The sequence below is a fragment of the Taudactylus pleione genome, unplaced genomic scaffold (genome assembly GCF_031769625.1).
Source record: "Taudactylus pleione unplaced genomic scaffold, aTauple2 ptg000330l, whole genome shotgun sequence".
Lineage (NCBI taxonomy): Eukaryota > Metazoa > Chordata > Amphibia > Anura > Myobatrachidae > Taudactylus > Taudactylus pleione.
In genome coordinates, this window is record NW_028284731.1 from 4,273,980 (window position 1) to 4,295,258 (window position 21,279).

General features: G+C 46.0%; 1 protein-coding gene across 2 annotated transcripts in view; it reads left to right on the forward strand.

The window, feature by feature from the left end:
* Positions 1 to 21,279, forward strand: part of MTMR3 (myotubularin related protein 3) — a 75,605-nt gene that overhangs the window by 22,100 nt on the left and 32,226 nt on the right. For both annotated transcript variants that reach the window (XM_088443539.1, XM_088443540.1), the window contains exons 2-16: positions 6,130 to 6,197; positions 6,574 to 6,650; positions 6,734 to 6,823; positions 7,974 to 8,090; positions 8,701 to 8,783; positions 8,866 to 9,032; positions 9,286 to 9,382; positions 10,206 to 10,319; positions 10,650 to 10,858; positions 11,294 to 11,425; positions 17,040 to 17,151; positions 17,748 to 17,943; positions 18,817 to 19,002; positions 20,318 to 20,488; positions 20,655 to 20,800. In XM_088443539.1, the coding sequence (XP_088299665.1) occupies positions 6,648 to 6,650; positions 6,734 to 6,823; positions 7,974 to 8,090; positions 8,701 to 8,783; positions 8,866 to 9,032; positions 9,286 to 9,382; positions 10,206 to 10,319; positions 10,650 to 10,858; positions 11,294 to 11,425; positions 17,040 to 17,151; positions 17,748 to 17,943; positions 18,817 to 19,002; positions 20,318 to 20,488; positions 20,655 to 20,800 (1,823 nt within the window). In that variant the 5' untranslated portion in view covers positions 6,130 to 6,197; positions 6,574 to 6,647. The remainder of the gene's footprint in view (positions 1 to 6,129; positions 6,198 to 6,573; positions 6,651 to 6,733; positions 6,824 to 7,973; positions 8,091 to 8,700; positions 8,784 to 8,865; positions 9,033 to 9,285; positions 9,383 to 10,205; positions 10,320 to 10,649; positions 10,859 to 11,293; positions 11,426 to 17,039; positions 17,152 to 17,747; positions 17,944 to 18,816; positions 19,003 to 20,317; positions 20,489 to 20,654; positions 20,801 to 21,279) is intronic.

Here is a 21,279-nt window from a genome sequence, read left to right on the forward strand (position 1 = left end):
TCGCCGTTTTTTTGGCAGCCCGCGGATACTTTAAAAATGCAGTCAGATGCCTCCTGGTCTCTGGGGACAGACCGGAGGCGCTAGCGGTGGCGGCGGGCTCCCCCTCCATTGAGGCATACCCCGTCTGAACACTAGACCACCAGGGTAGTATGCTGGAAGCGGGACCAGCAACCCTGGGGTTAATAGCTAGCCGGGGGAGACAGCTTTCCCTGTCTTATGGCTTCTCCCCTTAGCTCAGTGCGCCTTTCTGCTCGGTGTCTGGCGTCGCTGAGCTGCTCCTATCTTCGGCCACTCCTCCTCTGAGGTCTCCGGCGGCCATTTTCTCCAGTGGCACAACGCAGATCTCTCAGGCTGTATATGTGGACCGGTCCCCCTGTGTACCTCTCCCCTGTTGTAGGACAGAGTACACAGCGCTATAGCCCTCCCAGACACTGAATCTGGGCGGTTGAGTTCAGCGGAAGGTGCAGTGAGTATATCTATCTGCATTGTATGTGACTTTTGCTAGTGCTGCCTCTCTGTGATTTCTTTCTACTTACTGTCAGCTTATACCTATCCCTTTCCTTCTCCTACGACCCTAAGGTTTGTGGAGGAGGGTCTTTCTACGGACCTCACTTGTATAAAACAAGTATTGGTGAGGTCAGTCACATACAGTTGTGTGCCACACAGTACCATATTGTGAACTGTTGTATTGCACACTTGAGAGTGCCTAGGTGTTAATACCATACTGCTTCCTGTAATTCTTGTGTATTTACTGTATCATGTCTGATGAGGAGATAGAGCACTCTGGGACCCCTGTGTTTGTTTCCTGCAGACGCTGTTCTGCAGGATTTAATAGGGAGGATCTATCTGAGGATGGTCTGTGCGGGCGGTGCTGGCTGGTACCTGGCCCTACTAAAACCCCTATGTCACAGGACCCTCCATGGGCAATGTTTTCAGAGGTGCTGGTGTCAATTGCTGACCGTTTATCGGTCCCGACAGTCCCTCCTAGGGCGTTGCCCCAGCACACCATCCCCCATTCCCCGGGTATTCTGCAAATACTGCAGTCTCCCCCTGGGTCCCAGACTGTAGGTCCCTATATGGGGATGCCTGTGTACGTACAGCCCCCCCCCTGGTGACGCAACAGTCTGTTGTGCCTTTTCAGAGTTTCCCTCAGGCGACTAATCCTCCCTGGGTAGAGGTACTCTCCAGCTCGGTACAGAGCCTGGCGGCCACATCTTCGGCTTTTCAGTCAATGTTACAAAGTGATATGCTGCAGAAGGCGTCCAAGCGTCATGTCGTTAGTACATTGACGGCGCAATTATCGGACTCTGAGGTGTCCTCAGACGATGGAGAGATTCTTGAGGACTCTGATTCTGATGCTACAGGTCAGGAGGTGGAAACTAGGTCCTCCATTAATGTGCCGGCATTAGTTAAGGCGGTGCGAGCCATTCTTCATATAGAGGAGGATGCCCCGGCGCCTAAGTATCCTAACTTTAAAATGGTTAAGGTTACTTCAAGTGTTTTTCCTCTGTCTGATCAATTGGCGGATCATATGGCGGTAGCTTGGCAGCTGCCTAGTAAGAAATTCCAACCACAGAAAAGGTTGGTTTCTAACTACCCTTTTCCTGATGATTATTGCAGGAAATGGCAAACCCCACCTGCGGTGGATTCCCATGTCACCCGCTTAATTAAAAATGCTACGCTGCCTTTACCGTCTATTTCTTCTTTGAAAGATCCCACAGACAGGAAAGTGGAGACTGCATTGAAATCCATTTACTCTCTCTCAGGGGCGGTGGCTCGCCCGTCCATGGCCATCTCATGGGTGGCTAAGGCCATCGAGAGCTGGGCCAACGCTTTGGAAGATACTTTTCCTGAAGATGCTCTGGAAATGCAGAGAGCGCTGGTAGGACAGATGAGAGATGCTGCTTCCTATATTGTGGAGGCATTGTTGGATACCAGTCTGCTGACCTCTAGGGTTTCGGCTACAGCGGTGTCTGCTCGCCGGTCCTTGTGGCTGCGGTCCTGGAGGGCTGATGCTGACTCTAAAAAGGGCCTGGAGGCTTTGCCTTTTAATGGAGAATTGCTATTTGGTCCTGACTTGGACAAGATCGTAGATACTCTGGCTAAATCCAAGTCAGCCTTCCTCCCTTCGGCTTCTACGCCGGCTAAAGTGAGGAGCTCTGCCTTTCGGTCCTTTCGGGTTCAAGGTAAGGCAAAGGGTCAGTCCTTCCCGAGACGGTTGGCGACTAAGACCGCCTCTAAACCCAAGAAGCAAGCCTGGAATGCTCGGCGCCCTTCTTCCAAGCAGGAAGATAAACCTGCGGCCTGATGGGACGGGCCATTCTCTGGGGGACCTCTGAGAGGGAGGCCGACTTCTCCAATTCGCCCAGTGTTGGCACAATACCACCACGGATGCCTGGGTTCGAGACGTAGTCTCTCAGGGGTACGCCCTGTCTTTTCGGGTCAGGCTGCCCCGCCAGTTTTTTTGCACCAGTCCTTCTCTGGACAAGACCAAAGCTTCCTAGATTCAGATGGCTTTACAATCCTTGCTACAAGCAGGGGTCATTGTTCCCATTCCACAGTCTCAACGCGGGACGGGGTACTATTCTACTCTGTTTCTGGTACAGAAGCCCAATGGTTCTCATCGCCCTATCCTGAATTTGAAGTCTCTGAACAAATACCTCAGGGTTCCCAGGTTCAGGATGGAAACGTTACGTTCCATCATTCTGGCGATGGAACCCGGGGACTATATGGTCTCCCTGGATATTCAGGACGCCTATCTTCAGGTGCCTATAGCTCCGGCACACCAAAGGTATCTGAGGTTTGCCATCCTGCAACATCACTACCAGTTTCGGGCGTTGTCTTTTGGCCTTTCCACGGCTCCGAGGGTGTTCACCAAGGTGATGGCAATTATGGCCGCCCACCTTCGGGACCAGGGCATACGGCTGCTGCCATATCTGGACGATCATCTTCTGCTGGCGGGTTCCCCGGAGGTACTTCTTTGTCATCTCCACCTGACCATTGCTTGTCTTCAAGCACACGGGTGGTTGATAAATTGGAAGAAGTCATCTCTGATCCTATCACAACGGATGGTTCATTTGGGAGCCCTTCTAGATTCTCGTCAGCAAAGGGTTTTCCTGACTCCGGAAAAGGTGTCTTCCCTACAACTGCGGATACACAGTTACCTGAGCAGGGCCAGGGTGTCGGTACCCTCGGCCATGAGAGTCCTAGGGTCCATGGTGTTGGCATTCGACATGGTGGAATTTGCCCAGTTCCATTCCAGGCCCCTGCAGGGGCAGATTCTATCGGAATGGAACAGGTTACCTCACCGGATCCGATCCCAGACACTGGTCTTGTCCTCGGAAGTGCGCCAGTCTCTAGCTTGGTGGCTTCTGCCAGCTCATCTCATCGAGGGTCGCCCCTTTTGGATCCCGGACTGGGTTCTGCCCACAACAGATGCCAGTCTCCGGGGTTGGGGGGCAGTGACCGGCTCGTTGTCTCTTCAGGGCCATTGGTCTGCGGAGGAAGCAGTTCTGCCCATAAACGTGCTGGCGCTGCGGGCCGTGTACAGGGCTCTGCTGTCGTCAGGCATCGCTCTTCGCAGAAGGGCAGTGCAATCCGACAACACCATCACGGTGGCATACATCAATCACCAGGGAGGAACTCGCAGCCGAGCTGCGATGTCAGAGTTGTCTCAGATCCTGGATTGGGCGGAGCGCCACCTTCCAGCGATCTCGGCAGTCTTCATCCCGGGAGTCCTCAATTGGGAAGCAGACTTCCTCAGCCGTCACGACGTGCATCCCGGGGAATGGTCGCTTCACCCAGAGGTGTTTCAACTTCTCGTGAACAGATGGGGACTGCCGGAGTTGGACCAATTACAAGTTACCCGTGTACGGCTCAAGAACAAGGGACGCAGGCGCAAGCCTGGTGGACGCGCTGTCGGTGAAATGGACATTTCACCTAGCGTACCTGTTCCTTCCGAGCTCCCTGCTACCTCGGGTACTCAGAAAAATCAAACTGGACGGGGGCACGTTTCTGCTGGTGGCTCCAGCGTGGCCCAGACGTCCTTGGTACTTCGATCTCAGGAGCTTGTCCGTCGACGCTCCGTTCCTTCTACCTCAGCGTTGGGACCTACTGTCTCTGGAGCCTTGCCTTTTACCCAGATCTGGGTCAGCTGTCTTTGACGGCGTGGCTCTTGAGACAGCCTTCTTAAGGTTTCAGGGTTTTTCAAGCCCTGTCATCGGTACCATGCTGAGGGCGCGTAAACCGGCCTCTGCACGGATTTACCACAGAGTGTGGCACACTTATTTTCAGTTGTGTGAGTCCAGAAACTTTGATCCTCAGGTGTTCAGGGTTTCTAGGATTTTGGCATTTCTGCAGTCAGGTCTTGACCTGGGCTTACGTCTTGCTTCCCTGAAGGTTCATGTATCTGCTCTGTCTGTGTGGTTCCAGCATAGAATCGCTACACTGCCTGACGTTCATACCTTTTTCCAGGGTGTTCTTAGAATCCAGCCTCCAGTGGCTCCGTGGGACTTGGCGGTGGTTCTTCGGGTCCTGCAGGGACCTCCTTTTGAACCTCTTGAGTCGGTTGACCTCAAGTGGTTAACACTTAAGACTGTGTTTCTCCTGGCAATTGCTTCGGCCCGGAGAGTATCCGAGTTGGGGGCACTTTCCTGTAGTCCCCCCCTCTTCATTTTTCACCAGGACAGAGCAGTACTTCGCACTCGTCCTGAGTTTTTGTCTAAAGTTGTCTCTAAGTTCCACATCAATAAGGAACTTGTGGTGCCAGCTTTTCAGTCTCCTGATCTTACAGCTGGTGAGGCTTCGTTGGACGTTGTTCGTGCTCTAAGAATTTATGTTGATCGGACTGCTTCGGTTAGAAGGTCCGATTCGTTGTTTGTCCTCTTTGGTTTTCATAAGAGAGGTTGGCCTGCCAACAAATAAACCTTAGCCCGTTGGCTTTGTTCTGTTATTAGGGAGGCTTATGTACAGGAAGGTTTACCTGTTCCAGCCTCTGTTAAGGCTCATTCCACTAGGTCTGTTGGTCCTTCTTGGGCTGCTAGACGTGGTGCCTCCGCTGTTCAGTTATGCAAGGCAGCCACTTGGTCTTCCATTCAGACGTTTTTGAGGTTTTATGCGTTTCACACCTTTGCCTCTCAGGATGCATCCTTTGGGCGCAGGATTCTCCTTTCTGCACAGGAGTGTCCCCGCCCTTAGTTGAACTGCTTTGGAACATCCCCAAGGTCAACTCTGTGGACCACCTATGGACCCTGAAGTAGAAAACAAGAGATATGGTAAGAACTTAGATTTGTTATCTGTTTCTACGAAGTCAATAGGGTCCTCAGGGCGCCCGCCCTGATGCACCTGGCTTCAAATGGACTGTGTGGCTGGTCACCGGTTTTCCGTCTCCCATTTCTGTGAGTATGGTTTCTTGTGTGTTCCAGTCTTCCTTCTCTCTGTTTAGTCTCCTCCTTCGGCCTAGGCTGCTTACCAACTGAGGTGCCTGTGGCTCGGGGGCGGGGTATAGAGAAGGACGGACCCAAGTGCATCCTGGGAGCTAAAGCTTTAACTGTATGGTGCTCGTGGATCCAGATCCAAGCTATACCCCAAGGTCAACCCTGTGGACCCTATGGACTTCGTAGAAACAGAGATAACAAAGGTAAGTTCTTACCATATCTCTTGTTATTTCCATGATTCACAGACACGTCTGAGACCACCAAAACAAGACAATCTCCACTTATGCTTTGTCTATATATTTTATTGTTATGAAACCACACATTAATCTGAAGTGTTAAACACTAATTGGTTCATCTATATAGAAGCTTTCTGCTCTTGAAAGCAATTGCTTTCCCCCGCACAACATGCTATGCGGTCGGGTTTTCCACTGAGCTCCTGAGCATTATATCCATGTTTTTATCATGAGACACACACGGTGATTGAGAACTCCTTGTACAGTGACATAATCTTCTGGTTGCTAGCGGACTGGTCAATAAAACATTATATGCAGTTATGCAGAGAGAGTCCTCTTGTGACAATGTGCATGGCTCCATTTATATTATTGGTCATGTGAAGATGTTCATAACTATTTTACAATAATTCCTTTACATGATACAGGTCATGCAAATCACTAATGCTGTGTTCTCTTCACAGATCCTTGATAAAATGTATTAAAGGTAAATCGCTTCCCAGGAGGGGCAGACGTTCTGACGTTATTACAGGTAAGCTGCAATTGGAGATTATTCTTGACTGAGTTATGTGTTAGAGATCTCAGAAATAGAGACCAGCCCGCATCATCTATCCAAGAGTGGCTGTCCTATTTTCACTTGTGCCGGTCAAAACATCAGATGGACAGCACAACACGTTTCTGTCATCCATACTATAATTACACTTTTGTCCACTTGCTAATATATAATTTGATTATACTGGTTTTGTTTGTTTTATGCACTTTTGACTTAACTTATGTGTTATGGAAATGCAGTTTTAGCATTTTGGAATGCTGTATTGCAGAGTTGATACATGACTTTGGAATTTTCTTTAACCAATATGAACATCATTGAAGATTGACAGTGTGATATTATTCTTTTTGTATTTCAGGCAATATCTGGTGGAGAGACCTCAAGGAAGAGCACTCGTCCACCATTGCCTTCCTTATCTGTTCTGGATAAAACATGGTAAGATGTGTGTAACTAGTGAATGCATGTGATCAGTCTTGGACATTGTCAATTCCAGGTAATCACTGCTCTCTCCTTTTTAGGATGAAGAGAGTCAGAGCAGTCTAGAATGTATCCAAGCAAATCAAATTTTTCCACGCAAGCAGCTGATCCGTGAAGATGAAAACCTTCAGGTGAGAATGTCTCTCAAATGATCAGATATAATAAGTCTAAAATTCATGTAATGTCTCAAAGTACAACAGCGGAAAATGAAGAGGGCGTAGTGTATTGAACCGTAATTAGTACCTAAATAATATGCATTAAATGTATCAATCGACCAGTGTGCAAATATTCAGCAGCAATTTAATCTATCTCAAGCAATACACCTAAAAATTAATGAGCATATAAAATATATATGGATAAAATTGTTAGAGCTTAGATCACAATGTATTCCAGCCATGAAAAGCATGTCTGCAGGTTCATATATAAAGAGCTAAAAAGAAAGCTATAAATGTAGTATTCCCGCTAAACTGGGGGCAGGGTAGGGTGCTGAGGTTGCCGGCAGGGAAGGTGTGGCCGTCCGGTGAGGGGGCATGTCCTTATGACACGCCTCCAATTTGTTACACTTGGGGGTGTGCCCAGCACTTACGGAGGTGCTGGGCTTCCCCAAAGCTCTCCCCTGACCGTGAATAGATGCTGTGCGGTGAAGGCTCAGGGCAAGCTGTTTTAGCAGGGCGCCGCTAACAGGGTAGGGCACTTTTTTCCCTTTTAAAATTGGGCAGGGAGCTGCACCCTGCTAAAACAGCCTAGCGGTAACACTAAAATGTATATTGAATGGTATTTCCATAATAACCTTTGGCAGAAACTATTGGGGCCCCGTTAGGATGTAGAAACTTCAACTAGATGCGAGTCTCTGTAGTTTGAATAAATTACCAGATCTGATGCGAAGTATGGGATCATTCCTGGATGACCATTTGTAGCACAATGAGAGATATCCGGATGTGTGTCCGCCTCTTGACTGCAGTCTGTGCTGACCCGTGTGTGGGTGGGCGTCATGATGGAACACAAGCGTGACTTTAGTGTAAGGTGCCAATAATAGTTATGGATCCTGTAAGATGTCGCCAGGAGTAGCAGTCAGCAGGGATCTGAAGGTGCAGGATCACTATATCCAAAATCAGTGAGGATAGATGGTAATCACATTTCTCAGGTGTACCCCAAAAGGTGAGCCCGCCTTAACATGCTTTCACTGGATATACCAGCTTCATCAGAGGCAAGTGTCTCATGGTATATTCATGTTTTCTTCAGCTCTTTTATGGTGGCACTCATTGTCCTCACTCTGTCCAGGTTCCATTCCAAGAGTTGCATGGTGAGAGCACAGAATTTGTGGGACGAGCAGAGGATGCGATCATTTCTCTTTCCAACTATCGTCTGAACATTAAATACAAGGAGTCCTCTATTAATGTAAGTGTTTGATCTTACTACAGAAACCTTTATAATGGTGATCATTTAGCATCATGCAGCAAAGTTTCATTTCTGGGAAATGCTAAGTAACTATACAGTAAGAGATATTAGGAACAATATTAGACACTCAAATCTTGCCATGGTAAAAATGTTCATGTAAAGAAAGAAGAGCTGTGCTATTTCCAGCTTTGTCATACTCGAAGATAGGAGTCCACTAGATTCAGAGAAACACACAGGGTTATGCACACAAGGTTGTACACACGCACCCCACCCAGAACTGGGTAAAGATTTACCAAGTACTCCTCTACTCCAGACCAAAACATTGGTTGGTGTTCCCTCTGCTAAGATCCTTGCCTCTTTCCTAAATTTGCTGACCCAATTCTACTAGTCTTCGGCTCTGAAGGCCACATGAAGGGGAGAGTCTCTGACATTGACTTGACAGCCATTATCTTATTGGACATTTAGATTGATGGGTTTTCTCCCAAGTAGAAGTCTAGAGTACAAACCCCAAAAATATCGGAAGCACGTTTTAATATTGCCCAGTAACTCTGGAGCACCTTTATCTAAGGAAAAGTATATGTTGTTAATGGTTGTCTGATCTTCATTGTAGGTCCCTCTGCAACTGATAGAATCTGTAGAGTGTAGAGATCCATTTCAGCTTCATTTGACCTGCAAAGACTGCAAAGTAATCAGGTACATTTCTTATCAAACTTATCAGTTTGAACATCTTTAAGCATACACTGTATCTCTAACAGGCTTGTCTGTATAATACCAGGTGCCAGTTCTTCAACTTTGAGCAGGTCCAAGATTGGCAGAAGCGTCTAAATGCAGTCTTGCGCCCACCAAGTCGTATAGAGGATCTCTTTTCCTTTGCTTATCACGCCTGGTGCATGGAGGTTTATGCCAGTGAGAAAGAGCAGCATGGAGATCTGTGCCGCCCAGGTGTGCAATTTGTGTAGTTCTATCTGTCACATTGGTCTGATGAGCCCAATATATTTATATGCTGATCTAGGTTAAGGACGCAGGCATAATTTTAAGGAAAAAAGGCTAGACATATTGTAAATGCATTGACATATTGTAATTGCATTGAGCCTTTTCTTCCTACCAGTGGAAGAGACAAGTGTTGTTAATATTATTCTTGGGTCTTTTCATGCTGATCTACTCTATCGGTATGTTTTTGTTTTTTTTTTGTCAGGTGATCATGTGATTTCACGTTTTAAGAATGAAGTGGAGCGGATGGGTTTTGATATGGATAATGCTTGGAGAATTTCCAATATCAATGAGAAATTCAGGTATATGAGGCTTGTTTGAATGTTTCACATCTGTTTGTTTAACCAGTAGTTAATAATGCTTATGATCTCTAACTACAGGATGGTCGCAGTTTATTCAGCACCTTTCTATAATATTAGAGAATTAAAGGAACAGTATATTTCTAACTTTGTAACTCCGGCCCACCATGTGTTATTATTTGACAAAAGGCAGCATCATGCTTAAAGTTACATGCCAAGAGATGTGCAGAATAAGATTCTCCTGTTCTAGGGTTCCTGTGCAGAGTGAAATGCCTGTCTGACTACTGGTTTATATGCCAGAATAGGGCTGGGCTCCTCTAATTCTGTTCTTCAGGTCTGTTCTAATAGCCGCAGAAAGGCAACAGAGCCTCACCAAAGCTCTGATAGAATGGACAGTGGTGGGTATATTATGTCAGTGAGGGGAGGTTATTAAATGAGTGCATACTGGGCTTTTAATGCCATATGCTCTTTCTGCTTTTGTTTTCTGGATCATGGCATTCTGCCTAGGAATAAGACTGATGGTTTATTCAAGGACATTTATGAAAAGTGTTCTAAAGGTAATTGTGAAGAAAAGGTGATGTAATCCTTGGCAACAAAGCAGCATGCTTTCACTTTCTAAATTGTACCAGATTGAATCTGGGCTGTATGGGCAGCACTGGCATTTGATCATTCTTTACACTTACCTTTTGTACAGCCTTAAATGTTCTCCTTTTGTGTTTAAAGATCAAAACAGGTTGTCTACACTTGCTTTCACATTCCTTAGTGCCATTCAAAACCTCAGATAGCCATGTGTATTTTCTTATCACCAGCATCTCTCCATTAACAGACTATGTTCCAGTTACCCACAAGAGCTGATTGTGCCAGCCTGGATAACAGATAAAGAGTTGGAGACTGTTGCCAGCTTTCGCTCCTGGAAGCGTATTCCAGCTGTGGTATACAGGTAAAACTACAGTGCAGTCTGATCACACTCTTTTTATAACCAGAATCCTGCAGTGGTTAAAAATCAATATTATTCTAGATTTTTATTTTATTTTAAAGAATTCTTATTTTTTATTCATACCAGGAATGGGTTACTTACTAAGCCGTCCTTTTTCCACACTGGTGCACCTGTAGACATCCCTTCCTTGACCCCTACTTGCTACTTCAGGGGGCGGGTATTTTTATTTTCATTTTAACATGCCCCCACAACTATATCCCGTTTTGACATTGTTGGTCACTCTGCACAGTCAGGTTATGGTGTCTTATTTCTATCTCTGTTTCTTCCATACAGGCACCAAAGTAATGGAGCTGTTATTGCCCGCTGTGGCCAACCTGAGGTCAGCTGGTGGGGGTGGAGGAATGCAGATGATGAGCACCTTGTTCAGTCTGTCGCCAGGGCATGTGCCAGTGACAACAGCCGAAGTAGTCCTGGCAAAATGGCTAATGGAACTTGCCTTCGTGGCCATGGTAATGGAGGGGTGCTTACAGATGTTGATTTTGGTAAGAGTTCAAAACTAGCGCAGGCAATTTTTGTGCTTTTTAATTGGAAAAGGTTTTTTGTGCTTGGTCAGTATTAGGGAGCTGCTCAATAAATAATAGTTACCTGAATGGTGTAAATTGAGCGCTAATATGTACTAATATTATATTTGTTGTATAAATATGACGGCGAGTGGATGGGAGCAGAAATAGGAGAGGCAAAAAGATAAAGGCAAAATTTTTCTTTTTGCATCTCCTATTTCTGCTCCCATCTACTCACCATCATATTTATACATCAAATATAATATTAGTGCTCAATTTACGCCATTCAATTTTTGTGCTTTTAATTATATATTTCCAAGTTCATGTAAAAAAATAAATTATTTTCCATTTTCCTAATATAGTTTTCCTGAATGCTTTGTGTTTTGTAATTTATTTTTATTTTTTTTTTCCCTGCAGACTCATCCATGTCAAATACTCTGCCATCTGAAAGCCCTGCTGTCCAGCCAAAAAAGCTATTGATCCTTGATGCCCGATCCTATGCTGCTGCTGTGGCCAACCGTGCCAAGGGTGGAGGCTGTGAGTGCCCCGGTGAGACTAGATGCTTAATATGGGGGTCAGACTTGGGAATTCTATAGTGCTGTACTTTGGAGTAGTTGTTGACTATCTTTATTGTTCACCCCAGAGTTTATATTAATAATGATTTTGTTAATGTGGCAAAGCAGAATCGGTTTGATAATGCTGGTGGATGTTCTATTGGTCCCATGGACATTTCCTCTAATATACCTCTTTCCACCGGTATCAATACTGCCTCAGGTCCTCCGCAAGCGGAAGCTAGAGGGTGGGTCAGCTATTCTGGTGGCTACAGATGGGCCACGCATGGCCTCGTATGCAGATCTTAGATGTATATTCATGGTTCCCCTTGGGCATCTTCCTCTAAGGCTGTACCTTCTTTTCAGGGTCTGTTCCTGTTACCCCCTATCTCCCTCACCTGGCTTTGACAGGGTGGCTATGGAGACAGCCCTCTTGAAGGCCAGGGGTTCTTCAGACAGTGCTGTACGCACCATTCTTTGTGCCAGGAAACCAATTTCTGCTAAGGCCTTTCACCATGTGTTGTGAGCCTATTTTGCTTGATGGGCCATCAGAGCGCTGGATCCAGCAGTATTCTGCCTCTCCAGACTCCTGTTGTTTCTTCAGGGACTTGGGACTCTGTATACCTTCCCTCAAGGTACAGGTCTCTGCCTGCTCAGTCTATTTTCAGCGCAAGATTGCTGTTGTTCATGTGGGCTTTTATCCAGACAATGCTTCACATCCAGCCTCCTTTTATTCCCCTTGGGATTTGGTTCTGGTCATGCGGGCTCTTCAGAGCCATCCCTTCGAACCTTTGGACTCTGTGCACCACCGATGGCTCACTGTGTTCCTTTTTGTTATTTCCTGTATCCAGAGCGGTCTCTGACTTGAATGCCTTGTCCCACGGATCTCCATTTCTGATTTTTCACTATGGCTGAGCGGTCCTGTGCACTAGGATGGTTTTTCTCCCGAAGGTGGTCTCTAAGTTCCATATCAACCAGGAGATTTTGGTCGATGATCAACAGGATCTGGTCTAGTCTCTTGCTTTGTTGCAGGATCTCTGTGTTTATGTGGACAGGACCAAGGCCTTCCGACGCTCGGATTCTCTGTTTGTGCTCTATAATGTCAACAAGCGTGGTTGGCCATCTTCCAAGCAGACTGTTATTGGTGGATTAAAATGGTCATCTGCCAGGCCTACTCTTTGGCAAACAACCTGGTTCTGTACTTGGTGATTGGCCCACTGTATCCAGTCACTTCCTGGGCAGCTTGGCGTGGTGCCTCACTTCAGCAGCTTTACATGGTGGCTAGGCGGTACTCTGCGCACACTTCCAGAAATTCTACATTATAGTTATTACAACTTCGCCTCTAGAGATGCTAGCTTTGGTTGATGTGTCCATACATACAGCACAGGAACATTCCCACCCTTAGGGGGAACAGCTTTTAGACATCCGTGTTTCCTCAGTGTCTCCCACATGGATGAAAGGGAGAATAGGATTTTGGCTCTTACCTGAGAATTTTTTTTTCTCTGCACACTCACCCTTTCACCCCTGGTGTTTGTTTGCCGTGGTTTCTTCTGCTTCAGTCTGTTAGCATGTTTGCCTGGATTAACTCCTTCACTTTCTACTCTTTGAGCCTGAATCATGTTATTACATAAACCAGATGGTTTATGTACTAACACGATGGAGGGTGAACTGCGCATGCATGTGGGAATGCAGAGGCCAGGGTCTGTTTCGTAGGATGCAGAATTCCTGGCCTCACAAGCAGCCAGGTGCTGGCCAGGCTGAGTAAGCTTTAACTTATGCAGCCTGGCCAAAGCAGCAACCGATGGTTGCGATGGTGATCCGAGGTAGTGTCTATGGATGCTGCACTCTGATTGCAAATGAATGCAGGACGTCTCTATTACCAACAGACACCTTCTACTGCATTTGCATTTTAGTTGGACGGTATTGCACAGCCACTTCCTTGCGGCTGTGCAATATTGTCCACATCTAAATCAGGTCCTCCTTGCTGCCAAATCCAAGGGTCACTCACTCTTTCTCCTTGACCTGTCTGCTGATTTTGACACACTGAACCATTCTCTCCTGCAAAGCCTCTATAATCTACGCGATACTGCCCTCTCATGGCTCTCTGACCGTTCTTTCTCAGTCTCTTCTCATGACTCTACTCCTCCCCCCGCCCCACTTCCTCTGTTAGTAGATGTCACCCAAGGTTCTGTTTTTGGACCTCTCCTATTCTCCATCTATAATTCCTATTTAGGTGAGCTCATCAGCTCTTTTGGCCTCCAATGTCATCTCTATGCTGATGACACTCAGATCTACCTATCCTCCTGTGACCTTTCCCTGTCTCTTCCCTCTCATATCTCCAACTGTCTATTTTCTCTTTGATGTCTCAGTGCTTTCTCAAACTTAACAAGTGCAAGACTGAAATGATTATCATTCCACCCTCCCGCATAACCTCACCTTCCACTCAATTCAAACTTCTCACAATAATTTACAAAGCCCTCACCCATTCCACTCCTATTTATATCGCACTTCACACTCCAGCCCTCCCACTTCGCTCCATCTATGAAGGCCACCTCTCCTTCCAACCAGTGGTGGCTCCAAAGGTGGGACTGCAGTGCAGTCCAAAATTCAAATAGGGGAGCCACACCAAATGCTGACAAACATTGCCGGCTGGGACTCACTGACAGTTGGTGTGGCTCCCCTATTTGAATTTTGGCCTTGCGCTGCAGCCCCACCTCTGGAGTTGCCAGTGCTCCCAACTGATTACTTCCTCCCACTCTCACCTTCAAGATTTTGCCCATGTTGCTCCCCACCTCTGGAACTCTCTTCTCTCTATCAGACTCTTCACCTCTCTACAAAATGACACACTTCTTCATCAAAGCCTCTCAGCTCTCATCCTAACCCATTGCTCCACGCTCACTGTCTCTCCACTCTGTCATCCCTGTCTGTGTGCCGCCCCCAGGGATGTAGCGTGCGGCCATGGTGCACGGTGCAACTGTGTGCTACCGCACCCCTCCCTCGTGTGCCAGGTAAGGGGCGTGTCCAGCATGTACCCCCTCGCAAAGCTCTCCCCTCCTCACACAAATTCCCCCAAGACACACATCTTTCTCCCCCCCCCTTACTCAGCTCTCCTCCCCTCAAAGACACACAACGCTCCCCCCTCACTCAGACTCCCCAAAACAGCTCTCCCTCATTTAGCTCACCTACCCTTACACAGCCCTCCCACTTTACTCAGCCTCCCCTCACACACACAGTGCTCCCCCTCACTCAAATCATCTTCCCCTCACTCGAAACATCCCCACAGCTCTCCCCCTCCCTCAGCTCTCCTCCCCTCGCACAGCTTTCCACACTCACTCAGCCACCCCCTCTCACACACAGCTTTCCCCACTCATTCTGCCACCCCCTCACACACAGCTTGCCCCACTCACTGAGATCCCTCCACACAGCTCTCTCCCACCTCATTCAGATCCCGCTCTTCTCACACACACAGAGATTCCCCCCCCCCCCCACAAAGATCTCCCCTCTTCACACTCTCATACACATACAGCTCTTCTCCTTAATATAGCTCTCCTCCCCCCTCTCACTGTTGCAGGGCGCCGAAGATCATCCATCAGACAGAGGCTGGATCACCTGCTGCTGAGCAGAGCCTGAAGCACATAAAGAGATCTGTGCCTCCATACTAGTGGTGTGGGCGGAGCCACAAGTGCCGCTCTGCCCACATCATGCTCCCTGTCTGGCGGTACAGATCTCTTTATGTGCTTTAGGCTCTGCTCAGCGGCAGGTGATCCGCCCCTCGTTAAATGGCTGCTCTCCGGCGCCTAGGACGCACAGGAGCTCCACTAGAACCAGCCTTGCTATGCCCCTGGCTGCCACATCCCTCCTTTACTCTGTAAGTTCTCTAAAAGCAGGGCCCTCTTCCCTCATACGCTTTTCCTTCACTCACCATATTCCTCCCCACTGCCTACAACAGCACCCAACCTTTGGGTTCTGCCACCCTGCTGCTTATTTGAGTATTATGACCGCTGTTGCAACATTGTTTATAAACAATGTCCATGTTCTGTATTGTAGATAACTTTCGGTCCTGTTTTTGTTCACACTGTTTCTGTATTTGTACTTTGTAAGGCGCTGTGGTGCCAAATAAATAAAGGAGATAGATAGATAGATATATATATATATCTATCTATCTATCTATCTATTTACAGTCAATAGAGAGGGCATTCCCAATTCAAGTTGTGCAAAGTTTCTTTATGATGAACTGTCATGTCAAATGCATGGAAGACTTTTCGGTCTCATAGGACCTTTGTCAAGACAACCAGTGATTACAACATGTTACAGAGGCACCAGAAAAGCAACTATCCATAACACGTCTCAAACCACAGCTGCCACAGATCCGTTCATTTAAGGCGGGAAGTGAACTTGGTGTTTTGATCACAGAACACAGCTCTCTGCTTATCATTAATCTGACATGCACAGTACTATTCTGCCAGCAAGATGTAACATAGCAAATTCCGTATTTCGCTTTGGGAAATGCACTTTGCGCAATAATACACTTTGCGCAATGTTTCCTCAAAGAATTAAAAGCATGTTAGGGGCATATTGAATTAGCTGTGAAAAGTCCCATATTTTTCGCATGCCGGACTTTTTGCCGACATCGCTGGCTTTCCATGCGGAAAAGTATCGCGCTCGTCCACGCTTATCGCTGTATTCAATTCCATATCAGCCAAAACAGAACTCTGCGAATTCTAAACCAGTGACAAGTCTTGTCAGATTTGGGGAAATCAGCCTGACACACCCCAAAAGATGTGCTGACATTGGGGATGACTATAGATACCCTCGAATAGGCCTGCTGAAGGTATTTGGGATACTTAAATGATCTGAATAGCTGCTAATTAACGTCTTGGCAGAAGTGGTGAAGAATAGCATTTTGCTTTTTTTTTTTTCTTCAGAAAATAACTAGTCCCACCAAATTTGGGGTACATGAAAATGGGTGCGAGCATATTTTGAAGTTGCTAAAGTGAAGACCTGCAAACTTAAAAACACCTGGGGCATACTTGGGGACCTCCCAGGAGTCTATTTCACTAGCTTTTAAGTTTGACCCCAACTTTGGTTTTTTCGCCCCCAAAAGAAAAGTACTTTTTAAGGGGGTTCTTAAGTTGTTTGTTAACTTATTTTGACACAGTTTACCTTTTGGGGGTCTGTCCCAAGGGTGCAGGGTGGTTTCCGCAAGTTTGCACCCCAAACCCCAATTCTACACTTTTTTCGCCAGCTTTCATAGGCAAATCTTTTTCGCCTATTCCAATGCATTGACTTTCCGCACCGGCGAAAAGTCTATGGAATTGAATTCCGGGGATAAGTTTTCGCCTAAAATGGCTAATCGCGGCTAATTGAATATGCCCCTTAGTTTGTTATATCTGTATGTAGCAGCACAAATTCATTATACTGGCATCAATGAAAACTGTTGCAAAGGAAAAAAGGTGTTGTAACCCATAGCAACCAGTCACATTGTGCTATTTCAGTTTAGAAGGTTACAGCAAGCCTTGTATTGGGTGTTACAGCATCGTATTCCTGACCATCTCTAGCGATAACTGTTTCTATTTGTACAATGTTAAGTAAACTTTTTTCTTTTTCTGTAGAGTATTATCCCAACTGTGAAGTTGTATTTATGGGAATGGCCAATATACACTCCATCCGCAAGAGCTTCCAGTCACTACGACTGCTATGCACACAGATGCCAGATCCAGCCAAGTAAGCGTTGTTCTGCGGCGTTCACTGTGTATTCCCAGCTGTATCCCTTTTGATTTAGGCATTCATTTTTTAATCCTTTCATTTTACTGTGTAATAGTTTGTTAGATTACCAATATGGTGTAATTACAGTGTTCATAATGAAGACTAGCATTTTGGAAGATCTGTGGTAACTAGTTTCCTGCGAGTGCCAAGCGGCAGTCCCTATATCATGCTACAGATGTTTCCTCATTTAACTATTCTGGTCGTACCTAACTTTGTTACAGCAGCATGGAGTGATACAAGTGATATACTGTCACAAGCTATTATTCTGTAGAACTCATTGTACTTTCTTGTGATCTCTTATCACAAGACGTCTAGCGCATCACAAAAACAGCCATGTGTTTGTCCGGCCAGAAGGACAGTTAGATGTGGACACATCTGTATCTGTTTTTGGGAACAGGTAGCCTGATGTGACCTCTGATTGTGAGCATAGAGAGTTGTGGAATAGATGATAAATAACCATCCTGAATATAATTAGAGGGTCAAACATTAGGCAGACATAACAACCTTCACATTATATTAGTGAAATGGTTATCCCCTTTCCCTTTTCTCTACAGTTGGCTGTCCGCATTGGAAGGAACTAAGTGGTTACAGCATCTATCTATGCTGCTGAAGTCCTCGCTGCTGGTAGTACATGCATTGGATCGCGATCAGCGCCCAGTTCTTGTGCACTGCTCAGATGGGTGGGACCGCACTCCACAGATTGTTGCTTTCTCAAAACTCCTGTTGGACCCTTATTACAGGAGCATTGAGGTAGATTTTGTCTATGTAATACCCCCTCTCCCCTATTTCCAGGTTTATTGAGTTTTCTTTTTTTGTTTATTTTTAAGCCATGTCCAGTAGGAACTATTAGAAGAGAATTAGAATTCTGCTATTTTAGTTACCATTAGATTATTATTTTATTCTAACATATTCCACTGTTCTGTACAATCACAAAATGTTATTTAACCTGCTTGGTCTCTGCCCCACTAAGGCTGATGCTGGATACACACTAGACGATACAGATGTGTCCTCTTGCATCTTTGCTGCGTACGTGGCAAATCGCACCACGCATGGTACAAGGCGTGTGCCACGAGCGGATACGCGCACTGCATTCGCACCCGTGAGTTCTTAGGATTACATGGTATGATCGTAGTGCGTGCCGTAGCGTATGCTGCAGCAGGTAACCGCATGGCGTGATGCGAGCGCACGTTTGTAGCACAATCGGCAAAGATGCAAGAGGACACATCTGTATGTCGTCCAATCCCGCAGATTAAAGCGACATATCGGGTACATTGTCTAGTGTGTGCCCATGCTATGTGCGCTCCCGCAGGTTGTTAGCGACATCACCCACCGGACCTACTGCAGGGCATACGGGGGATGTCGCTGACAATGTCATGCTGCATAATGCAGCATGACACGTCCCTTCTTTCCCCGTCGGACCCAGCATCGGCAGGTGTATATGCACTTGCTGCATGCCGGGGCCCATCACCGGCGATGTCGCTCTGGGTACACATCATCTAATCATCAACTTTACAGTCCTAGTAAAACAGGTTTATTGGGCTGCTATATTTTTCTCAGAAACCAGTTCTAAGTGGTACTATCTGCCATTCTGACGATCCCTGACAAATATCTCATTCTCTGCAGGGTTTCCAGGTGTTGGTTGAGACAGAGTGGTTGGACTTTGGGCATAAGTTTGCTGACCGCTGTGGGCATGGGGAAAACTCTGAAGACTTGAATGAGCGCTGTCCTGTGTTCCTGCAGTGGCTGGACTGTGTTCACCAGTTACAGAGACAGTTCCCTTGTTCTTTTGAATTCAATGAGGCTTTTCTGGTGAGTTTATTCTGGGAAAGATGAGTTCAATTAGAATGGACAATATCTACAATTCAGGATGCCGCTTTGTAGCATTGGGATGTAGTCATTATACCAACAAGCAGGATGCCGGCGCTTAGAATACTGGCGCCGGAATCCCGACACCTGTCAGAATCCTGATCTCCGGCATCCCAACAGGTAAGTATTAGGGTTAGGGCGATGTTAGGGTTTGGCACCAGGTGGTAGGGTTAGGTTTAGGCACTGGGGGGGACACTGTAACGTAGCGTTTCGCATGCAGATACACCCGCAGTTGCTCACAGAACATGGGATGTCGCATATCATTTTATATTGCTTGTGCGAATAAGACACATTTAAAGGTAAAAAGTTGCACGAAAAGATGCTTAGTGCTACCGAGCCACAGCATGGTGTGACTAGAAGGCCTGTTTAACGCGCAAGGAGGCTAGATTTATGTGGCCACATCTGTGTGCTAGTTTTGCAGAACACTTTGGAAAAACTTTTAAATATTGAAGAAAATAAATAGTTTGTTAATATAGCAAGCATTAATGTGATTGGTTTGGCCATTAAATCCTGTAAGGACTGTGAGAATTGGTCATAGAATTATAGAGGGGGTTTACCTCAGTTATACCTGGTATGTGATATTTTGTCTTTTGGGTGATATCTTTATAGTAATAAGAATAATCACGTTATAACACTATGTCTTTCTTGCCCATGTTGCTGCTAATGGTGGTTTATTTTCACCATTTTTTGTGTGCTCCAGTTTTGTGACTATACTTTTGTATATTATAGTTATATATTTTCAGTTCACTTTTCCTTTAAATAAAACTCACCTGTGTTTAGCCAACTAAATATGACCTGACTGGTAGCATGTGGCCACAGCTTTAATAAATTTATAATCTATTTACATCACATATGATTTTACATTATTGAAATTACATGAAGCTAATGGATATGCCTACAGATTTTTCATTGATGATTTCCTACCGATAAACATACATATTGTCCCCAAAAATATCTAACTAGTAAAGATTTAATTTTATTTCTGATTCAGTTGTTTACTTTTTTCTATTTCAATATTTTGTTTCTAAATACTGCGTGTAGATTGACCTGTCTGCTTCCGCAAACTAGATTTAATTGGCGTACTCGCTCTCTCGGGCTCATTCTAGCTTCTGTCATTAACAGTCTGAAATTCATTAAAGGATCCAGGAAATAAATGGGCTTGTTTGGCTAAGGACGATCTTGCAGAATGAGCTGGACACATTGGGAGAACACGTGGGCAAGTTACTTACCTGCTGTAACGTACCGCTTGCATTTTCAGGTGAAACTGGTGCAGCACACATATTCTTGTTTATTTGGGACTTTCCTTTGTAACAATGCCAAGGAGAGGAGTGAAAAACATATACAAGAGCGGACGTGCTCCGTTTGGTCGCTACTACGAGCTGGGAACCGCTCCTTCAAGAACTTGCTGTACTCCTCTCAGTCAGAAACTGTAAGTCCCCTTATATTGCTCGCAATTCCAACTTCATGTACTGTATAGAATCCACCTACCTGTCACAGTAATACAAGTTCCTTACAATGTGTATTCTACTTTTGTGATTGCTCCTGCTTCAAAGTGTAGACACTCATGTAGACTTAATCTGCCTTGTATTGTATAGGTGCTGTACCCTGTGTGCCATGTTCGCAATCTAATGTTGTGGAGTGCAGTCTACCTTCCTGGCTCCTCCCCATCAACACCTAGCGAGGAATCCTGTACCCCATACCCAACTCCTGGCTCTGTTACAGAGGAGCCGCCGCTATGCAGGTGAGGACATGACATGTATGTTGATCTATTGTCTTATTCATGAAAAATGGTGTTTGTAAAGGGTAAACCCAAGTTATTATCAGGTAATGTAAAAGTGCAGAGATCCTGTCACCGATCCTGTAATATACTCTCTGGGACGCCGCTCTTCTATTGCATATGTGCTGCTTTCAGAGCATCATACTACATGAGTATCCATTTCTGCTTCAACAGCTTTTAGTTTAGGAGTAGTATTACTGAGGGCAAGGAATATATTGTAGGGATGATGTAATATGCTGTGAAAGAAAAGGAAGGATTAGGATGACCGAGCTAGTGATGTGTTTGATGATGAAACAAAAATGTTTTTTTTTTCTTGCAGCAAGGCCTCTAGCAGCGCACAGTCTGAGCGCTGCGGCTGTATTTTTTTTTTCAGTGGCCCGGCAGGGGGGTGCGTATTGCGGGGACCCCCCACAGCACTCAGGCCTCCAGGGAGACCGCCGGGG